The following is an 18055-nucleotide window of genomic DNA, read 5'->3' as shown; positions in this document are numbered from 1 at the left end:
ATGTGTATTATGAAAAAACTATTGGGGCTGGTTTTGTGGTATAGTGAGTATAGCTGCCGTCTGTGGTGCCAACAACCTTTGTGGGCATCAGTTTGAGTCTTGGTTGCTCCACTTTGTTTTTTGTTGTTGTTGTTGTTGTTGTTTTTGAGAGGTAGAGTTACAGACAGTGAGAGGGAGAGACAGAGAGAAAGGTCTTCCTTCCATTGGTTCACTCTCCAAATGGCCACAATGGCCGGAGCTGCGCTGATCCGAAGCCAGGAGCCAGGTGCTTCTTCCTGGGGTCTCCCACGTGGGTGCAGGGGCCCAAACACTTGGGCCATCTTCTACTTCTTCCCCAGGCTATAGCAGAGAGCTGGATTGGAAGAAGAGCAGCCAGGACTAGAATTGGCACCCATATGAGATGCTGGCAACACAGGTGGAAGATTAACCCACTGTGCCACAGCACTGGCCCCTGCTCCACTTCTGAACCAGCTCCCTGCTAATGTGCCTGGAAAAGTAACAGAAGATGACCCAAGGGCTTAGGCCCTCGCACCCATATGGGAGACCTGGATGATGCTCCTGGGTCCTGGCTTCGGCCTGGCTTTGTGGCCATTTGGGGAGTAAACCAGCAGATGAATGAACAAACTCTTTCTCTGCATGTCCCTCTCAAAAGAAAAAACAAAACAACCTATGCATGGATTAAAAAAAACTTTTATACCACAATACACTTATCTTTTAATTCCATTTTCCATGAATATTTTGAAGTACCTTTGCATTACGTTAAAAGCAAAGTATAGAATATACAAATGTAAAATAAAAGGGGACAGGAAATATATATTGTGTATTTAGAGAAGTGTAAATTGAAGAACAGCAAAGCAGCAGCTAACATATTGGCCCAACAGCCAGGAAACTGGGTGATTAAAGGATTGAGCTGGAGAGAAATCTTTATGACTTTTTAAGCATGAATGATGCAAATATATTTCTCATTTTATATATATACTTATATATATATATATATATATAAATTTAATTAAAAATTGACCCCGAAAGCAACTGAAACAAAGCATTCTGATTAATAAAATCCATCAAAATACTCAAACCTTAATATGCTCCTAAACAAGGATACTTCAAAAAGTTTGTGGAAAATGTAATGAAAAGATAAGCTTATTCTGGTACAACCTACCCCCACAATCTGAAATCCATGCAGTTTTTTTTTTCATATACACATTTTCTATGAACTTTTGAAGTACCCTTGTATATATCCCTAATACAGCCAAGTAGATATCCAATGCAGGGCCCATATCTAATTTGTCCACAAGCACCTGGATGCAAGAGATCTGTTTCACTGAACACTACTATTTCCCCAGCACATATCTGAGTAGTCTCTCTTTTTTCTTTTTTAAAATTGAACCCATAATACCATTAGGAGGCTAGAAACCGGGTTTTTACGATAGTGAATTTCTGTCACTGATATAGGACAGATCAAACTGGATTAATAACCTCATTCAACAGAACATATTTTAATGTAAAAATATTAAGAATCATAATATATCTTTTCAGACACACGTTAAGCTGTTTAAGTTGAAATTTTGAGTCACTGTTTCTACTAAATGTTTAATACACATGGATCAAAGAAAACCCCAAGAACAAATGGCTTCACATTCAAGAAAGAATACCAATCATATACCACCTCTTTCAGAGTATAATAAAGGAATACTTGCCAACACTTATGAGGCCAGCATATCCTTGCTACCCTATGAGAACATTAAAAGAAAGAAAAATTATAGACTAATCTCTCTCATAAACCTTGCTATAAAAATCCTAACACACATTGACAGCTATCAGAATTTACTGGCCTCCCAGGCACAGAATTTTTCATGTCCCCTATTCTAGACCAATCCTCAGGAGCTTTCCCAGAATCTATCATACACATTAAGAATCTTCTTCCTTCAGGGCACTGCCTTGGAACTTTTCTATATTGTATATTGACATTTCTTACCTAATTCTTTTTTGTTTATAATTTGTGTCTTCTCTTAAACTGTCAAGGGAATTGAGCGACAGTATTTTATCCATTTATATATCCTCTGTGCTTGGCACAAAGTATGAGGGAACTTAAAAAATTTTCATGGGAAATTTTAATTAAAATTTACTTGAAACAGCTTCTGCTGACTTCCCAAGGTGCATCAGCGAGAGAAGTGGATCAGAAGCAGAGCAGCCTGGACTCGAACAGGTGCTCTGGCTCTAATATGGGATGCCAGCACTGCAGGCTGCAGCTTAAGCCACTGTATTACAACATCAGCCCTTCTCATGGTTCTTAATTTTTGTTTTTAATGTATTTATTGTCATCTATTTGAAGATGATGGAGGAAGGGAGGAGATCATGAGAATGAGAGAGATCTCCCATCCTCTTGTTCAGTTCCCAAATATTCACAACACTGAGGTTGGCCAGGCAAAAGCCCAGAACTCCATGTGGGTCTCCCGCATAGGTGGTAAGGGCCCAGGCACTTGAGACATATGGGATGCCAGTATTTCAGGCGGTGGCTTTACCCACCATGCCACAGTGCCGGCCCATCCTTCTAAAGTTTTTTTTTTTTTTTTTTTGGACAGGCAGAGTGGATAGTGAGAGAGAGAGACAGAGAGAAAGGTCTTCCTTTGCCGTTGGTTCACCCTCCAATGGCCACCGCGGCTGGTGCACCACGCTGATCCAAAGGCAGGAGCCAGGTGCTTCTCCTGGTCTCCCATGGGCTGCAGGGCCCAAGCACTTGGGCCATCCTCCACTGCACTCCCTGGCCACAGCAGAGAGCTGGCCTGGAAGAGGGGCAACCGGGACAGAATCCAGAAACCGGGACTAGAAACTGGTGTGCCGGCGCCACAAGGCGGAGGATTAGCCTGTTGAGCCGCGGTGCCGGCCCCAAAGTTTTTTTTTTTTTTTTTTTTTTAAATATTTATTTGAAAGGCAGGGTTAGAGAGGTTCACTCCCAAAATGGCCACAATGGCCAGAGAGGGGCCGATCAGAAGCTTGGAGCGTCTTCTGGGTCTCCCAGGGGAGTACAGGGGCCCAAGGACTTGGGCCGTCTTTTGCTGCTTTCCTAGGCCATAGCAGAGCTGGACTGGGAGTGGAGCAGCTGGGACTCGAACCGGCGTCCATATGGGTTGCCAGCACTGCTTGGTAGTGGCTTTACCTGCTATGCCGCAGTGTTGGTCCCTCCTTCTAAATGTTTTAACAGGCTAAGGCCAGGGCAGCTGTATATCCAGCTTTCACAGTTGGGCTTTTTTCTTTATCAATTTATATCTCCTCTCTTATTTTTATAACACTTCCAGTTCCTGGTATCTTCAGGAACTGAATGGCCTAGATTATACAGGCCTCTCACAATGCTCTCACTGGTTTGTATTTATTTTCTGATATACACAGATCTTTAAAAAATTATGACTCTGTAATATGGGTTATCTTCTTTTATATTTTGTCTAGAGGAACACAGAAGAATGTCAAGATAGGACTTACTGCTCTATCTTGTCCAAAACTTTATTAATCTCTTATACAGCAAAAATCAAAACATTTACTTGCTTTTGAAGACACAATAAAATATATTTATGAGGAATAAATGATTAAAACTTTTATAATTATGGTTGGTTTAAAATTTCATTTATAGGAAGACAGGAAAAAGGCCAGTAATTTTTGAGAACTAAGATCTGCAATGTACTAGTGACTTTACTTAATAAAGTTATTTTTGTCACTACTTTTGTCACCAATATGAATGTACATTTATGGGTGCCATGGTAAGACATTAATAATAAGGTAGGTGGGAATTTGGCTTGGCAGTTACAATGCTGATTGGGATACCTATATCCATATCATAGTCCCAGCTCCGCTCCTGATTCCAACTTCCTGCTAATGAGCACCCTAGGAAGCAGCAGGTGATGGCTCAAGTAGTTGGGTCTTTGACATGCAAGTGGAAGACCTAGTTCAGGTTCCTGGCTATTGGCTTTGGCCTGTCCCAGTTCTGGCTGTTGTAAGCATTTTAGGAATGAAGTAGCAGAGATGATCTCTCACCTCTCCCTCTCAAATAAAATGAAATTAAATGAAGTAAAATATTTAAAAATATTTAAAACTGCTGGTTTTCTCCACTGTAACTGTGGGGATGTTGACATAACCTTTTTGGGAGTCACTGTGGGGACTGAGTGTTCAATTATAGCCCTGTGAGAATAGCTGCTTCATAAATGTTCGTCTCCTCCCTTCTCCAGAATATTTCTTTCTAAACCTTAAGAATACCATCATATAGATAATCATCCTATACCCTAGTGATTCTCATACTTGCCTTTCCCTCCTCCCATCTTACCATACCATTCACTGTTTCCAAGTACTCTTATAATTCACAAAGATAAGTATGTTTGTCTTTTCTATAAGATCTAAGTGGAAAAAGATGGGTGGGTAGAGATTAAGCTAAGGGGATCCTTCCATCTCTTTTGATGAAAGGTGTTCTTGGCAATAGAAAACTCAACTTACAGGGTTTCCTCCACCTCCAATTCAGCTTCCCACTAATGCATTCTGGGAGGCAATGGATGGTGGCTCAAGTGTTTGGGTCCCTGCCACCTACATGGGACACCTCCATTGAGTTTCAAGCTCCTAGCTCTGGCCTGGTTCAGTTCTAGCTGTGTGGGCACTTGAGAAGTAAACCAGTGGACAGAAGAGCTCCCTCTTTCTGCTTTCAAATGGCTAATAAACATTTAATTTTTAAAAACTACAAGAAAATAGCACATTAGTAAATTGTGCTGAAGTTGCAAACCATGACTGATTTTAAAGCAGATTCTAGAGCTACATAAATATTTCAACCTCAAAAAAATTAGAAAAAACTAAAAATTTATATATTTATTTAAAGATGGGAAGGAAGGGAGAGAGGGGTGAGGGGTGAGGGGTGGGGAGGAAGGGGGATATTTTCCATCTGCCCTTGATTTATTCCCCAGATGCCCACAACTGCCAGGACCCAGGAACCCAAGTACTTGGGTCAACATCTGCTCCCCTGAAGCGCATTAGTGGGAAACTGGATTAGAAGTAGAGAAACCAGGCCTTGGCCTGGCACTTGGATGTAGGATATGGGTGCTCCAAGCAGTGGTGTAACATGCTGGACCACAATGCTAGCCCCTAATACAGTATTTAATATTTATAAAGTACTGCATGTTTATAATATACATTCTGGGTGAAAACAAATTAGACAATAACAAAACTGCATGAAAATACACAGTAAATATCTTTTGCTTTGCATTAGTTTTCCAGAGACAGATAACCATGAACAGTAATCATTACCAATAATAACCACTGGCTGATGGCAAACTGAATTGGTTGCTAAGGTCTTTTGCAATCTAGGCTTATCTTACTATTCAAAACCACAGATCGGGAAAAGTTAGAGTATGAAAAGATGGAGGAAGAACCAAAGAATGCAACAGGAACTTGCACAAAATATGCAATAAATATGTACACTTTTGGTTGTGTTTACTTAATGTTGTTATTTATGGATACTAGCAGTGTTAGAAAGGTTCCACATGAAAGTCACTTAAATGACCAATTCAAACAACCTTGTTTATCTACTGAAGTGGGGATTTATTCCTCTCCAGAAGCATCCTGTTCTTTATCCTATGAGTATGGTAAGCATTTTAACAAAACACAGAGCAGTGCACCCACAAGGGGTGTGCCAGAGACCTCACAAGCAGGCAAGAAACAAAACCGGCTTTGTTTCCTGGGAAAGGGAGCAGGACAGCCAGAAAAGAAAAGAATAGCATTACCAGCTTCTTCCTAGTTCTAATCAACTGAAATCCCAGTGTTTCCTGTTATAATCAAATTTCTAAAAAGTACTCTATAAATTTTTTTTAAAAATGCCCTATAAAATGTCAGAATATAAATTTTTTATATTTTTAAATTTAAAATCTATGCTTTCTGGACTACGAAATAGTAACTGTTTCAAGTTTTAGTCAACAAATCAGTCTTGACAGCTTTATAGTAATAAACCGAGTCTTGAAAAATGAGACTCTCTTCTCCAAGGGAAAAGAAAAAGAAAGGGCATTATCACCATAGATCTCATCCCATTTCATTCTAAACATCTGAACTTTCAAACTTCAGCCAATTTTCAGATTTACATTATAGATACCCTCAAAACTTTGCACTACTACAAAATATTAGATTTGTTATTCAGTCATATACTATGGGTTAATTCAATTCCAGTGACCTCATTAAGTATAAATCTAAAATTAGAAATTCTTGAATTATTAAAACATTATATCAATTCCTCATAACTACTAAAACACTGTGTATTTACATATTAGCAATTACTATATTAATTTGTTCATAATATTCAGAAACAAAATCTAGGTTTTCCGAAGTATACTCAAGATTATAAAATTGTAGACTTGTTAAAAGAAACTAACACTCTTTTATCTGTTGTTCTTAAAATAGATAAAACAAAACATCAACTGCTGATTTTTAGTGTTGACTCTGTGACCTAGGCAACTGAATTCTCTAAAAATTTGTTGTAGGGGCAGGTGTTTATAGCACGATGGGTTAGGCCACATCCTACAACACTAGCATCCCTTATCAGAGTGCTGGTGACCCTGGCTGCTCTGCTTCCAATCTAGCTCTCTGCTAATGTGCTCAAGAAAGCAGGGGAGAATGGCCACAGACCTTGGACCCCTGCCTCTCATGGGAGAGAACACGATAGAGTCCCAGGCTCCTTGCTTTGGTCTGGCGCAGACCTGGCTACTGACACTTGGGGAGTGAACCAGCAGATGGAAGATACCTTTCTGTTTCTCCCTGTTGAACTCTGCCTTTAAAATAAATAAATGTCCCTAAAAATAAAATTTGCTATAAATTGGCACATTTATCCATTTAAACACAGAATGTTAGTTTTTCAGTGAAAATTACTATCTGATTCACTCTTCTAAAAAGGAGTAAAAAGACCAGTCTTAAAAAGTGACTGAACATACCTTTTTATTATCAATATACAAAAGAGGTTCCCAACACTTGAGTAAGCTATGTATCTAAATGACATCACGCATAGCAGTTTATTCAGATAATTCACAAACCACAAAATCATCCTTCTAACATGTTCAATTCAGTAAGTTTTAATATATCCATAGAACTGTGCAACCATCACTGCTAATTTCCAAACATTTTTACCATTCCAAAAACAAAATTACCTAATGTCCCCACCCTCCAACTCACCCCTGACCTCTTCTACCACCCTGTCTATGGAAACTTTTAATCTACTTTGTCTCTGGGTTTGCCTATTTTGGACATTTCATACAAATGGCATCTAACAATATGTAGCTTTGCGTCACTTCTTTGACTCACCCTAATGTCTTCAATACTCATTCATGTAGCAGTATGTATCAACATTGAACTGTTTTTTTGGTAACTGCAAAATAATATCTCCTTAGAGGGATATATATATAGCACATTTTGTTTGTCCATTCATCAAATGATGCACACTGAGGCAATTGTCACTTTTTTGCTATTAAGAATATAGGTATAAGGGGTCAGCGCTGTGACATAGTAGGTTAAGCCGCCTCCTGAGAAGTAAGCAGCCCATATGAGCGACCTACTATCCCACTTTCGATCCACTTCCCTGCTAATGTGCCTGGAAAAGCAGCAGCAAATGGCCTAAGTGCTTAAGCCCCTGTAATTCACATGGGAGACCCATATGAAACTGCTAGTTCTTGACTCTTGGTTTTAGCTTGGCCCAGCCCAAGCCATTGCAGCCATTTGGAGAGTGAACCAGCAGATGGAAAATCTTTCTCTGTAACTCTGCCTTTCAAATAAGTAAATCTTTAAATAAACAAACAAACAAAAGAATTCTGTTATAGGGGCCAGCAATGTGGCACACCGGGTAAAGCTGCCACCCGCGGTGCTGGCATCCCATATGGGTGCCAGTTCAAGACCCAGCTGCTCCACTCTGTCCCAACTATCTGCTATGGCCTGGGAAGCAGCTGAAAATGACCCAAGTCCTTGGGCCCCTGCACCTATGTGGGAGACTGGAATAAGCTCTTGACTTCGGATTGGCCCAGCTCCGGCCGTTGTGTCCATTTAGGGTGTGAACCAGCAGATGGAAGATTTCTCTCTCTCTCTGCCTCTACCTTTCTGTAACTCTGCCTTTCAGATAAATAAATAAATATTAAAGAAAATCCTGCTATGAACATCATGTAAAAGATTTTGTATGGGCGGGCATGTTTCCAATTTGTTCGTGTGTGTGTGTGTGTGTGTATAAATGGAACTGCTGGGTCATATGAGCATTCGTGGTTAACTTTTTGAGTATTACCAAACTACTTTCCAAAGCTGCTGTATCGTTTTTTGATCCCTCCAGCAACACATGAGGGTTCCAATTTTTCCACTTTCTGTTCAACATTTGTTATTGTCATTTTTACTTTGGCCACCCTAAAGGGAGAAAAGTGGTATAACTCAAGCGGTTTTGGGTTTGTATTTCCCTCTTACTGGTAATATACTCTAGGTCTTAAGCAGGAAAAGGAGAATCTCTCCCCAAAAGCCAACTCCTAAGTCCTCCAAAACTGGGTTAAAACATTCACATATTTGCTCAAAAATATTGATAACAAATATAAATATTTAAGCCAATCTAGTTTTCTTCCTTTATGTATCAAAAGACTGGCATAAGCATTTAATATAATGGTATTTTCTTCAAACAATATAATCATTGAAGGAACTTTAAAAAGAATAATCCAGCAGAACGTTTTCTCATCACCTCGTTAAGTAGTTTTGGGCAGACACGAGGTTGCTAAATGAGGTGAGGTGAACAAGGCAGAAAGTGTTCTAACTAGCTTTCAACTCTTCTCTGTCCCCAGAGCACAATCCTTGCAGTACGAAAAAATTTACAATCTACTTTGGAAATAAAATTTAGATAATAATACTCCTGCTCAAAGAGGACAGTTAAATTTAAAAATAAACCTGCTACCATAAATCCTTATTAATGAGTACACAGGTCCATTAATTACATCTTTATTTTAAATTTTGTATGTTTTTTCTTCTTTCATGAGAGAATTCACAATTTAGAAGAGATGTATACCCATGCCCCTCTCCAAAAAAGCCTTGCTCAAATACCCAGTCACAAACAAGTTCTCCACACCCCATCTACTTCCTTTCATAACACCTTGTTTATTACCTTTCATGGTACTGAATGTATTTCACAATGATTTATTTGTTTAGTAAGTAGCTTGCACAAATGCATACCCCTACCCCCAAACTAGGCATGTAACTGGCCTTCAAACATCTGTTGAGTAAATGAATATATTCTAGACAGATTTATTTCCTTAGTTAGCTATCAGTAATGTACAGGAGAACCTCTAAGTCAAAGCGAATTTAGGATGAACTCTAAAATGAGCTCAGCAACTAGGATAGCAGAACAAAGTATAAAACAAAACAAAGAATCTGAATCACTCTCCTAAATCACTCTAATTTACTTCAACAGAAATTTGATTTCTCCCTTGAGAAATCTATAATATATTTTTCTTGAATCTGAATCTATCTGTTCACAAACAGTGGCAAGCAACACCAGATGGCTCCTCTTCTCCAATCTGAAACATAGTTCTCTTCTAAAAACCACAAGCTTTATTTGTGTGTTTGATGCCAAGGGCTTTAATAACATAAATAGGCCATTAATTTTAAATTATCATTCACTGACGGTGATTTTAAGGTTTTAAATTATAAAAGTCCTGTGGAAATAACTCAATTATGTAAACAAAGACAAAAATACTTCTTCACTACATGATTAACTATTTGGATCACTGAACTATCTATCAAGCAAAAATTATATATATATATATATATATATACATATATATATATATATGTCTATTTACCCTTGGTGAGTAACAAAGAGATTGCTTACCATGATTGAAAAACTATTTTGGCACTATCCTACTGAATTTAGCACAACTTTAAAAAAAGAATAAAATTGTAAAGTTTAAGTACTGAACCAATTTTGGTATTGATTCTATCATTTATGTATTAAAATGCTCATTTTAAAAATGTTTATTTTTTAAGTTTAAAAATGTAGAGAGAACAATTAGTGACAATCTCTACTATGTCTTAAATCAGGCTTCATTAAGTACGCAGCCTAGAACTGTGCTTCAGACTTGGTGTATTCTATCATAGCAATTTTATGAGAGTTCAACAATGCACCACCTTTACAGCAGTAAAGCAACCAAAGTATGCTAACATGAACATGTTGAAATTCTATATGATTGAAAGAGTTTGAGAGGTTGGACAAATCTTAACTATTCCACCCAGGACTCCCCATCCCCTATCAATTTGTTTGCTTGGGCATACTCACCATGTGATAAAGCCTTATCTTTAGATTAAAGGTTGAGAGCTTTCCTTGTCTCCTCTTCAAAAGCAATTCCCAAGTGTGACCAGAGAACCAAAAGCTAAACTTCGACAGTACCAGAATTAGTTCAAAAGTGCTTCTGAGACCGCAATGTACTATCATTAATAAGGCTCCTGAGAAAGATCTTAAGCAATTATTGAAAAATTCAATCTGCATTCTAAAGACTGGAAATATTCCTAAAAGCATATAGTCCAGTCACATTTTACAGAACAGTCAAATCAAGAGAAGTTAGGTAATTTTCTGAACCAGCTGGTTATATTGTGTCTCTGGATTCCTAGCTGAGTAGATTTTCTTCCTATCATAATTTCATTCAATTGAATCCATTATTTTATATAAGTACCATGTGGAAAACATGAAGCTGGCCACCACTGTAGATTTTAAAAGGAATTTTTGAAATGCATAGAAAATGCCAAGATAGAGCAATGCTATAACTATTTTTCTCACTGGAAAATGTTCATATAAAACACCTTACCAATATCACATTTAAAGAGGCGTTACAAAAAATGAAAGGCATTCAGAGGAAGTACGTGAATTTGTAAAGAACAGAGATTTCTTAACACACGAAAAAACCACTGTTACAAGGGGGAAAAAAACTGCTGGGATTGGAGCTGAGTTCCCACAGGTAAAGGGAAACAGATTTCTGGGTAGTAAAGGAATGCAAACTTTCTGGTCATTAGAATATTTCTTAAATATAATAGACTGCCTAATAATGTAGTAAGTTAGTCAAGGAAAGGCCAATGTGGAGACTGGAAGAAAATGCCTTAAGAATATATGATAGAGGCAAGGCAGAATTGTACAGACAATTAAACTAGACAGCTTCAAAGTCTGCTCCAACCAGAGATCATATAATTACCTTTGGGTAATTTCCTCATGATGAGTCACAATATAGGATACAGATGCATTGACCACTTTTTCATTGCTCTAAAATTTCCATGTATCAGTATTGGTATGTTAGTTGTATTTCCTTTTTTTAATTGAAGCTTTTTTTCTTTTATTTATTTGAAAGGCAGACTAACACAGAGGGAAGACACAAGAAATCTTCCAGCAGCTGGTTCACTCCCTAGATGGCCTCAATAGCTGGGGCTGGGCCAGACCAAAGCCAGAAACCTGAAACTCCATCCATGTCTCCCACAAGGGTGGCAGAGGCCCAAATACCTGGGCCACCTTTCCCTGCTTTCTCAGGTACATTAGCAGGGAGCTGGATTGGAGCAGAACAGCCAGGATTTCAACCAACCCTCCAATATAGGATGCCAGCGTAACCCACTGCGCCACAACAGTGGCCATAAGGTGTGTCTCTAAAAGAATAATAGCATGCAGTCTAAATTTCTTATAAATTCTAGGTGTCAAAAGACAAAGTTGATTTTGGTCTTCTTAACTATAACTATATAATCTTGGGTAGATTACGATTCCCTTAGATCTCAGAGTTGCTCAGATTTTGGGCAATATTTCTGAACTCTCCTAGTATTTTTTTTCTTTAATCTCAGTTGGTGGTTTTGGGAGTCATTTATAATGACTAGGTGGCTCCATGGCATTTAGTGGCCAGGAATGTCAAATGTGCTGCAGTGCACAGAGGCCCCTGCCCCCACCCCGCCATTGAGAAATGCTGATTACAGGAATCATAAATTCCTTTTCAGGGCAAATTTTGAGAGTTTTGCTTGTCATTATTTCACCAGGAAAGATTCAAAAGAACTGGCAAAAAAAAAAAAAAAACAAAAAAAAACACAAAAACCTAGTTTTTAATGCATGAATGTCAAGAGACTTATTTCAACAAAATTTGAATAATTAGATATGATGATATTATATAAAGCAAATAACTGTACAATGTTCTGGGTAATATTTAAACTTGAGATTTTTTGTGTTTGAGACTCTTTGTGTTTATCAGTACAACATCTCCAGGAAAAAAGTGTCTCTTAGGTGTTTTTTATTTATTTTCCTGAAGTAATTTAATGGTCTATATGATAGAGTAAAAACATTCTCTTTTTTTTTTTTATTTCTTTATTTATTTATTTGAAAGACAGAGTTACAGATAGAGAAGGGGAGAGAAAGAGAAAGAGAGAGAGCTTCTTCTTTTTTTTTTTTTTGCCAGGCAGAGTGGATAGTGAGAGAGAGAGAGAGACAGAGAGAAAAGTCTTCCTTTTTGCCGTTGGCTCACCCTCCAATGGCTGCTGCAGCTGGCGCATCTCGCTGATTCGAAGCCAGGAGCCAGGTGCTTCTCCTGGTCTCCCATGCGGGTGCAGGGCCCAAGCACTTGGGCCATCCTCCACTGCCTTCCCGGGCCATAGCAGAGAGCTGGCCTGGAAGAGGGGCAACCGGGATAGAATCCGGCGCCCCAACAGGGACTAGAACCTGGTGTGCCGGCGCCGCAAGGCGGAGGATTAGCCTGTTAAGCCATGGCGCCGGCTGAGTAAAAACATTCTTAAGATGTTTTTTAAAAAGTGACCAAAAGAAAAAAACCTTTTTTTTAAAAAAATTTTGTTTTATTTATTTGAAAGAGAGTTACAGAGAGAGGGAGAGACAGAGAGAAGTCCTCCATCCACTGATTTACTCTTCAAATGACTGCAACAGCCGGAGCTGAGCTGATCCAAAGCCAGGAGCCAGCAGCTTCCTCAAGGTCTCCCACGTGGGTACAGGCATATCAGCAGGGAGCTGCTTTCCCAGGCATATCAGCAGGGAGCTGGATTAGAAGTGGAGCAGCTGGGACTAGAACTGGCACCCATATGGGATGCCAGTGCTGCTGGCTGAGGCTTTTAACCTGCTGAGTCACGGTGCTAGACCCAATTAAATCTTTTCCAAAGTTCAATAAATATCAGTGCATCTTTATTGCAACTTGATATCAGTTCATGATTTATTGAAAATAACTAATAAATTCAATATAAATTATAAATATCAGACATTGATTTTCACAACAAATTGCTATTTAATTTCCTAAGACTATATTATCTATTATACATATAAAGCACTGATATTTTAATATTCTAAATAAAAGAAGCTAATAAAGAAAAGAAATATAAAAAGAGTTGAACAGGGCTGGTGTTGTGGTGCAATGGTAAGCTGTGGGCATCAGTTCAAGTTCCAACTGCTCTACTTCTGATCCAGCTCCCTGTTAATGCACCTGGGAAAGCAGTGGAAAATGGCCCAAGTCCTTGGACCCCTGCAACCACGTGGAGACCTGATGAAGCTCTGGGCTCCTGGCTTTATTCTGGCCCAGCAGCAGCTGTTATAGCCACTTGGGGAGTGAATCAGCAGTTGAAGATCTCTTTATCTCTTGCTTTCTCTCTCAGTAACTCTGCCTTTCAAATAAATAAAATAAATCTTTAATAAAAAAGGAGTTGATGTTTGAAGGAGGTGAGTCATAAAATTAAATTTACACTGAGGGGCCGGCGCCAGCATCCCATATGGGCGCCGGTTCTAGTCCCGTTTGCTCCTCTTCCAGTCCAGCTCTCTGTTGTGGCCCGGCAGTGCAGTGGAGGATGGCCCAAGTGCTTGGGCACTTGCACCCGCATGGGAGACCAGGAAGAAGCTCCTGGCTTTGGATCGGTGCAGCGCCGGCCGGCCGTGGTGGCTATTTGGAGAGTGAACCAACGGAAGGAAGACCTTTCTCTCTGTCTCTCTCTCTCTCTCTCTCTCTCACTCACTGTCTATAATTCTACCTGTCAAATAAAAAAAAAATTTACACTGAGGTGAGTCTTTCATTCTAAGATGCCAAAAAATACATCTACTGCATTAAGCTAAGAATTGATCAATATTTAATATAAACTTAGAAAATACAAGAAAACAAGTTCTACAATTATACCATTTGCTTATTTCTGCATGACTCAAAAGGTCAGAAATAAAGGGATAGTTTATATTTCTTTGGCAGAGATAAATATATAATCCATTGTATAGAACTTCAGATTTAAAGAAAAACTTCAAATCCAGCAGCTAACAGCTTGTCTCTATTTGCTGTCACTCTAGATCACAGAAACCCACACATTTTTTTCTTTCCTGCCCCCCTTCAGTTACACTTGAGCTCCCTGACTGAAAAGGTCTGGAACAGATTAAAAGTCAGGCTACAAAATAAAAAGCTTTGGCATGTTGTCAAGCCTGTCTGGAATACACATACACAGTGGGCCCAAAAAGGGAAACTAAATGCAATGGGAGAATTTTAGAAAACTTTTTTGGCATATCTATTATGTATGTTTGTGCATACATATATGTTGCATGTTGACAGGAATGTTTTTTTCTTAATAGCTTTCTCCCTCCCTTAAAACAAAAGACCAAGCTGTATATACTTATTTTTCTTTCTTAAAAAAAGAAGCTTTGTTCATTTTCTGACCCCTGCAATTGGTTAAGAGTTAATCATCATCTTACATAACCATAGGTTGGGGGCTGAACCACAGCATCATTCTTTAACATTTCCAAAATGTGGACAAGCTGAATTCATTTCATTAAGTATGATTTAAGGAAACGGGTGTTATTCCAGTCCATACAAATGTTGACATTTATTAAATTTTCTACCTTACTTGGTTTCCTGTTTCAGTCACAAAGGCTTATTTAAATAGTAAACAGAATCTGAAGTTGCAAATTATTAACATGCCACATGATTTTAAAATACCCAGACAGGTATTGAAACTCAAAAGGCTGGCATTTAAGCCTGGGTATCTGTCAAAATGACAGTGTCTGCCCTAACCCCACCTTTGACTTAACTTTGAATACGGAGTTCAATTAGTTCATAAAGCTAACCATTTGTCACTTAGAAGCAAACCTGAATGCTGCCTGGTTTTTTTGTTTGTTTGTTTTTTTAAGGCATCCATAAGACACAGGAGAACTGCTCATAATGTTTCTGATAGGGAAGTTATTTTATCCAACCAGCTCCACATAATTTTCTTTTTCTCCCCAGTGCTGTGTTTTGATGGCATTCACAGAGTTAATTCCTCTTTCCCGTAAGGGCCCCACAGTTGTTGTTAGGTCAACCCCTGTAAAGCTTCAAAGGTTCCACATCCCTTCAGTCTGACCTACTCAGTGATCTGCACATTGTTTTCATTTAGTTGCATCTAGTCCAAGACGAAAGCTTCAAAACCACAATTATCTGCTCCTTTTTAGATTCATTTTCCATGGCTTTGGAAAAATATCTCAGAAACCCAACTAGACAAACTGAAAACAGTGGAAAAAATATGTATACAAAAAGGCACTGAAAAACTTGTGTATCAAGTTTTATCAAAATGTGTATATTTGGGAGGGGAAGGTCTCTATGTGCAAATGGTGATTTATTCGTGTAATTCAGAGGGGGAATATGGTTTTCTTTTTGCTTCCAAGGTAAAAACAAAGAAAAGGATCCTGGATTATTTCTAAGGTGGTAGGTTTCTATCACTTAGGACGGGAAACATTAGAGCATCCAGGCATGGAATGGTACTCATCACTTTGAAATGTTAAGGATAAGTAGACACCAGATCATTAGCAAATGCTGATAGTCCAGAGTTTAGATGTTACAAGACAGTTTGAATTTTATTACATCTAGAAAGATCATTTTGAATAAGATGTCTACCCCAAAATGTGAAAAGAATACTGATTGTTAGTTGGCTACTATGACATTTCTTCATCCCAATACAATATACCTAGGCTAAAAAGTTGATTTAGACCTAAATTTCTTAAGCTTAAAATGAGAGATAGAAAAATAGTATTAGGAAAAGTTGGGTGGGCAACCATTTTTTAACACTATAAAGCAATGTAATTTATTTAACTGTGGTTTCCTAAATTCACACACAAAAAATAGAAATCAAAAATTTCTGAAAGGGTTTTGAATTGAACCTTTACCAAAACGAGGGTCAAGCCTTGGGTCTAGCCAAGAGGTGGTCTTGTTCTTATGGTTTATATAGTAAATTTCTCCATCCTGAGTCATGGCTTGTTCCCATCCATCAGGAAGAGGACCTATAATACAGAAAAAAAAAAAAAAAATCACGGTTGGTTTTTATTTTGAGCACCTAAAAAAAGTGCAAAGCATACTAATTTTTAAAAGAAAATACATCTTGACACAAAATACTTCATTAAAACAGAGATTTAAGCATGTGTTCAGAGAAGAAAGGCAAACCTATGTATCTAATTCTTCTCCACTAAGAAGAAACCACCAAGTAATAAAACTCTCAAAGACATTCTCCAAGACACAGATGGGAAAAAAGATTTTAAAAAAATCCTTTTGGAAGTTATGATCCAAATAATCATTACTGTTAATACAAGACAATTCATGCTGCAGCTCAGGGATTATCCCTTGTGCCCCAATCTAATCAGTTTTGTGACAGAACTTCTCTTACAGACTCCAAGGTTCTTTACCAAAGAGTGTATTCAAATGTTTTCAGACATCTAAAGTATCACAAACATTCTACTTAATATAAAGCACACTTTAGCTAAGACTGCCAAGCTCTATTTACTTCCACTATTTGTGTGACCGGCTCACACCAAGAAAATTGTAATACAGAAAACTACAGTCCAAAAAAAGCTTATTTTTTAGGAGTCCAGGAACTACTAGGAGGAGGGGATTGTGGTTGGAAGTTTGTTGGAGGATTGGAAAGGGTGCAGGATGAGTGCTAAAGCTGTTGGAAGGGAAATTTCTCGGGAAAAATATGTCATTCTTAAAGCCACAGAATGAGGAAACAATGTCTGGGAGGTAAGACTAAGAAGAGTTAACTCTAAGAAGATTCTTCTGTCTTTACGAAAGTAGGGAAGTGAGACAATTAAGCTTTTGGAGGGTAACAGTAGTAAAAAGAGGCCCAGAATGAATTACTATTTAACTGTATGCTTAAAATATTTTCTGCTGGGACTCACATGAATTATTTATCATGTGTCAGGTACTATTCTAAGTATATGCTATACATTAACTTATTTAATCCTGACAACAGCAAATAATACAAATGTAATCATACTTATTCTAATGAGGAAATATAGGCACAGAGTAGTTAAGTGTAATATAAGATCACAAAGCTAAGTGTCAGAAATGATACTCTAACCCAGACAGCCTAATTTCTGACCACTGCTCTTTTTAACTAAACTTTTCATTCATTTCCCACATTCAAGATGAGAGACTAAGTTACCTCCTGTGTAAAAATGAAACAAGTTCCTTCTTTCTATATAGGCAGTCCAAGACAGCTTCATGGGCTTTGCAGAATAGGTAACTGGTTAAATGACCACTAACACAGGCCCATGGGACCTGATGTCTAATTCTAGGCAAGCTTCATCTGTATCAGGAACAGACGAATTTGCTACTATACTGTCAAAAGTCTGCTTTGTTAAGGCAAAAATCCAGTTAGGAAATACAAACACGTAACTGGAAAGTTCTATATGCCTAGATTCCCTAGGAGGAAGGACGTGGAGCTCTGCTTACTACAGTAACTACATCCAGAGTTAGAATGCTGCAGGCACCGTAAGTTTAACCAGAAGGAAAATGGGGAGCAAAACTGTTTTAACACATATAAATCAAACCTCATCACTCGTTTCAATTTCACTGTGGGCTCTATTTCCTCACCAGGAAGACAGAACTTCAAAATTGAGTACTAGTGGTTTGCTACTACCTTTATATTGTGAAGACAGTGCAATTGTAAAATGCTTTTGAAAAACAAGTAATTGTTTTAAAAGTTCTAAGTTCCTAAGATACTAAGTGATTATACAACCTGAGGAACAAAAACAGCAGTTACTGGATACATATCTATGCCTTTGGGAGCCTCA

General features: G+C 38.2%; 1 protein-coding gene across 12 annotated transcripts in view; it reads right to left on the bottom strand.

The window, feature by feature from the left end:
- YAP1 (Yes1 associated transcriptional regulator) overlaps positions 1–18055 on the bottom strand; it is a 147989-nt gene that overhangs the window by 25102 nt on the left and 104832 nt on the right. For 4 of the 12 annotated variants that reach the window (XM_062196918.1, XM_062196922.1, XM_062196920.1 and 1 more), the window contains exon 4: positions 16148–16267. The exons of 4 other annotated variants lie outside the window; for them this stretch is intronic. In XM_062196918.1, the coding sequence (XP_062052902.1) occupies positions 16148–16267 (120 nt within the window). The remainder of the gene's footprint in view (positions 1–16147; positions 16268–18055) is intronic. 4 more of the 12 variants (XM_062196919.1, XM_062196923.1, XM_062196921.1 and 1 more) reach the window with 1 other exon arrangement.

The sequence above is a fragment of the Lepus europaeus genome, chromosome 7 (genome assembly GCF_033115175.1).
Source record: "Lepus europaeus isolate LE1 chromosome 7, mLepTim1.pri, whole genome shotgun sequence".
In the NCBI taxonomy this organism is placed as follows: domain Eukaryota; kingdom Metazoa; phylum Chordata; class Mammalia; order Lagomorpha; family Leporidae; genus Lepus; species Lepus europaeus.
This window is presented reverse-complemented; position numbering and strand designations above follow the sequence as displayed.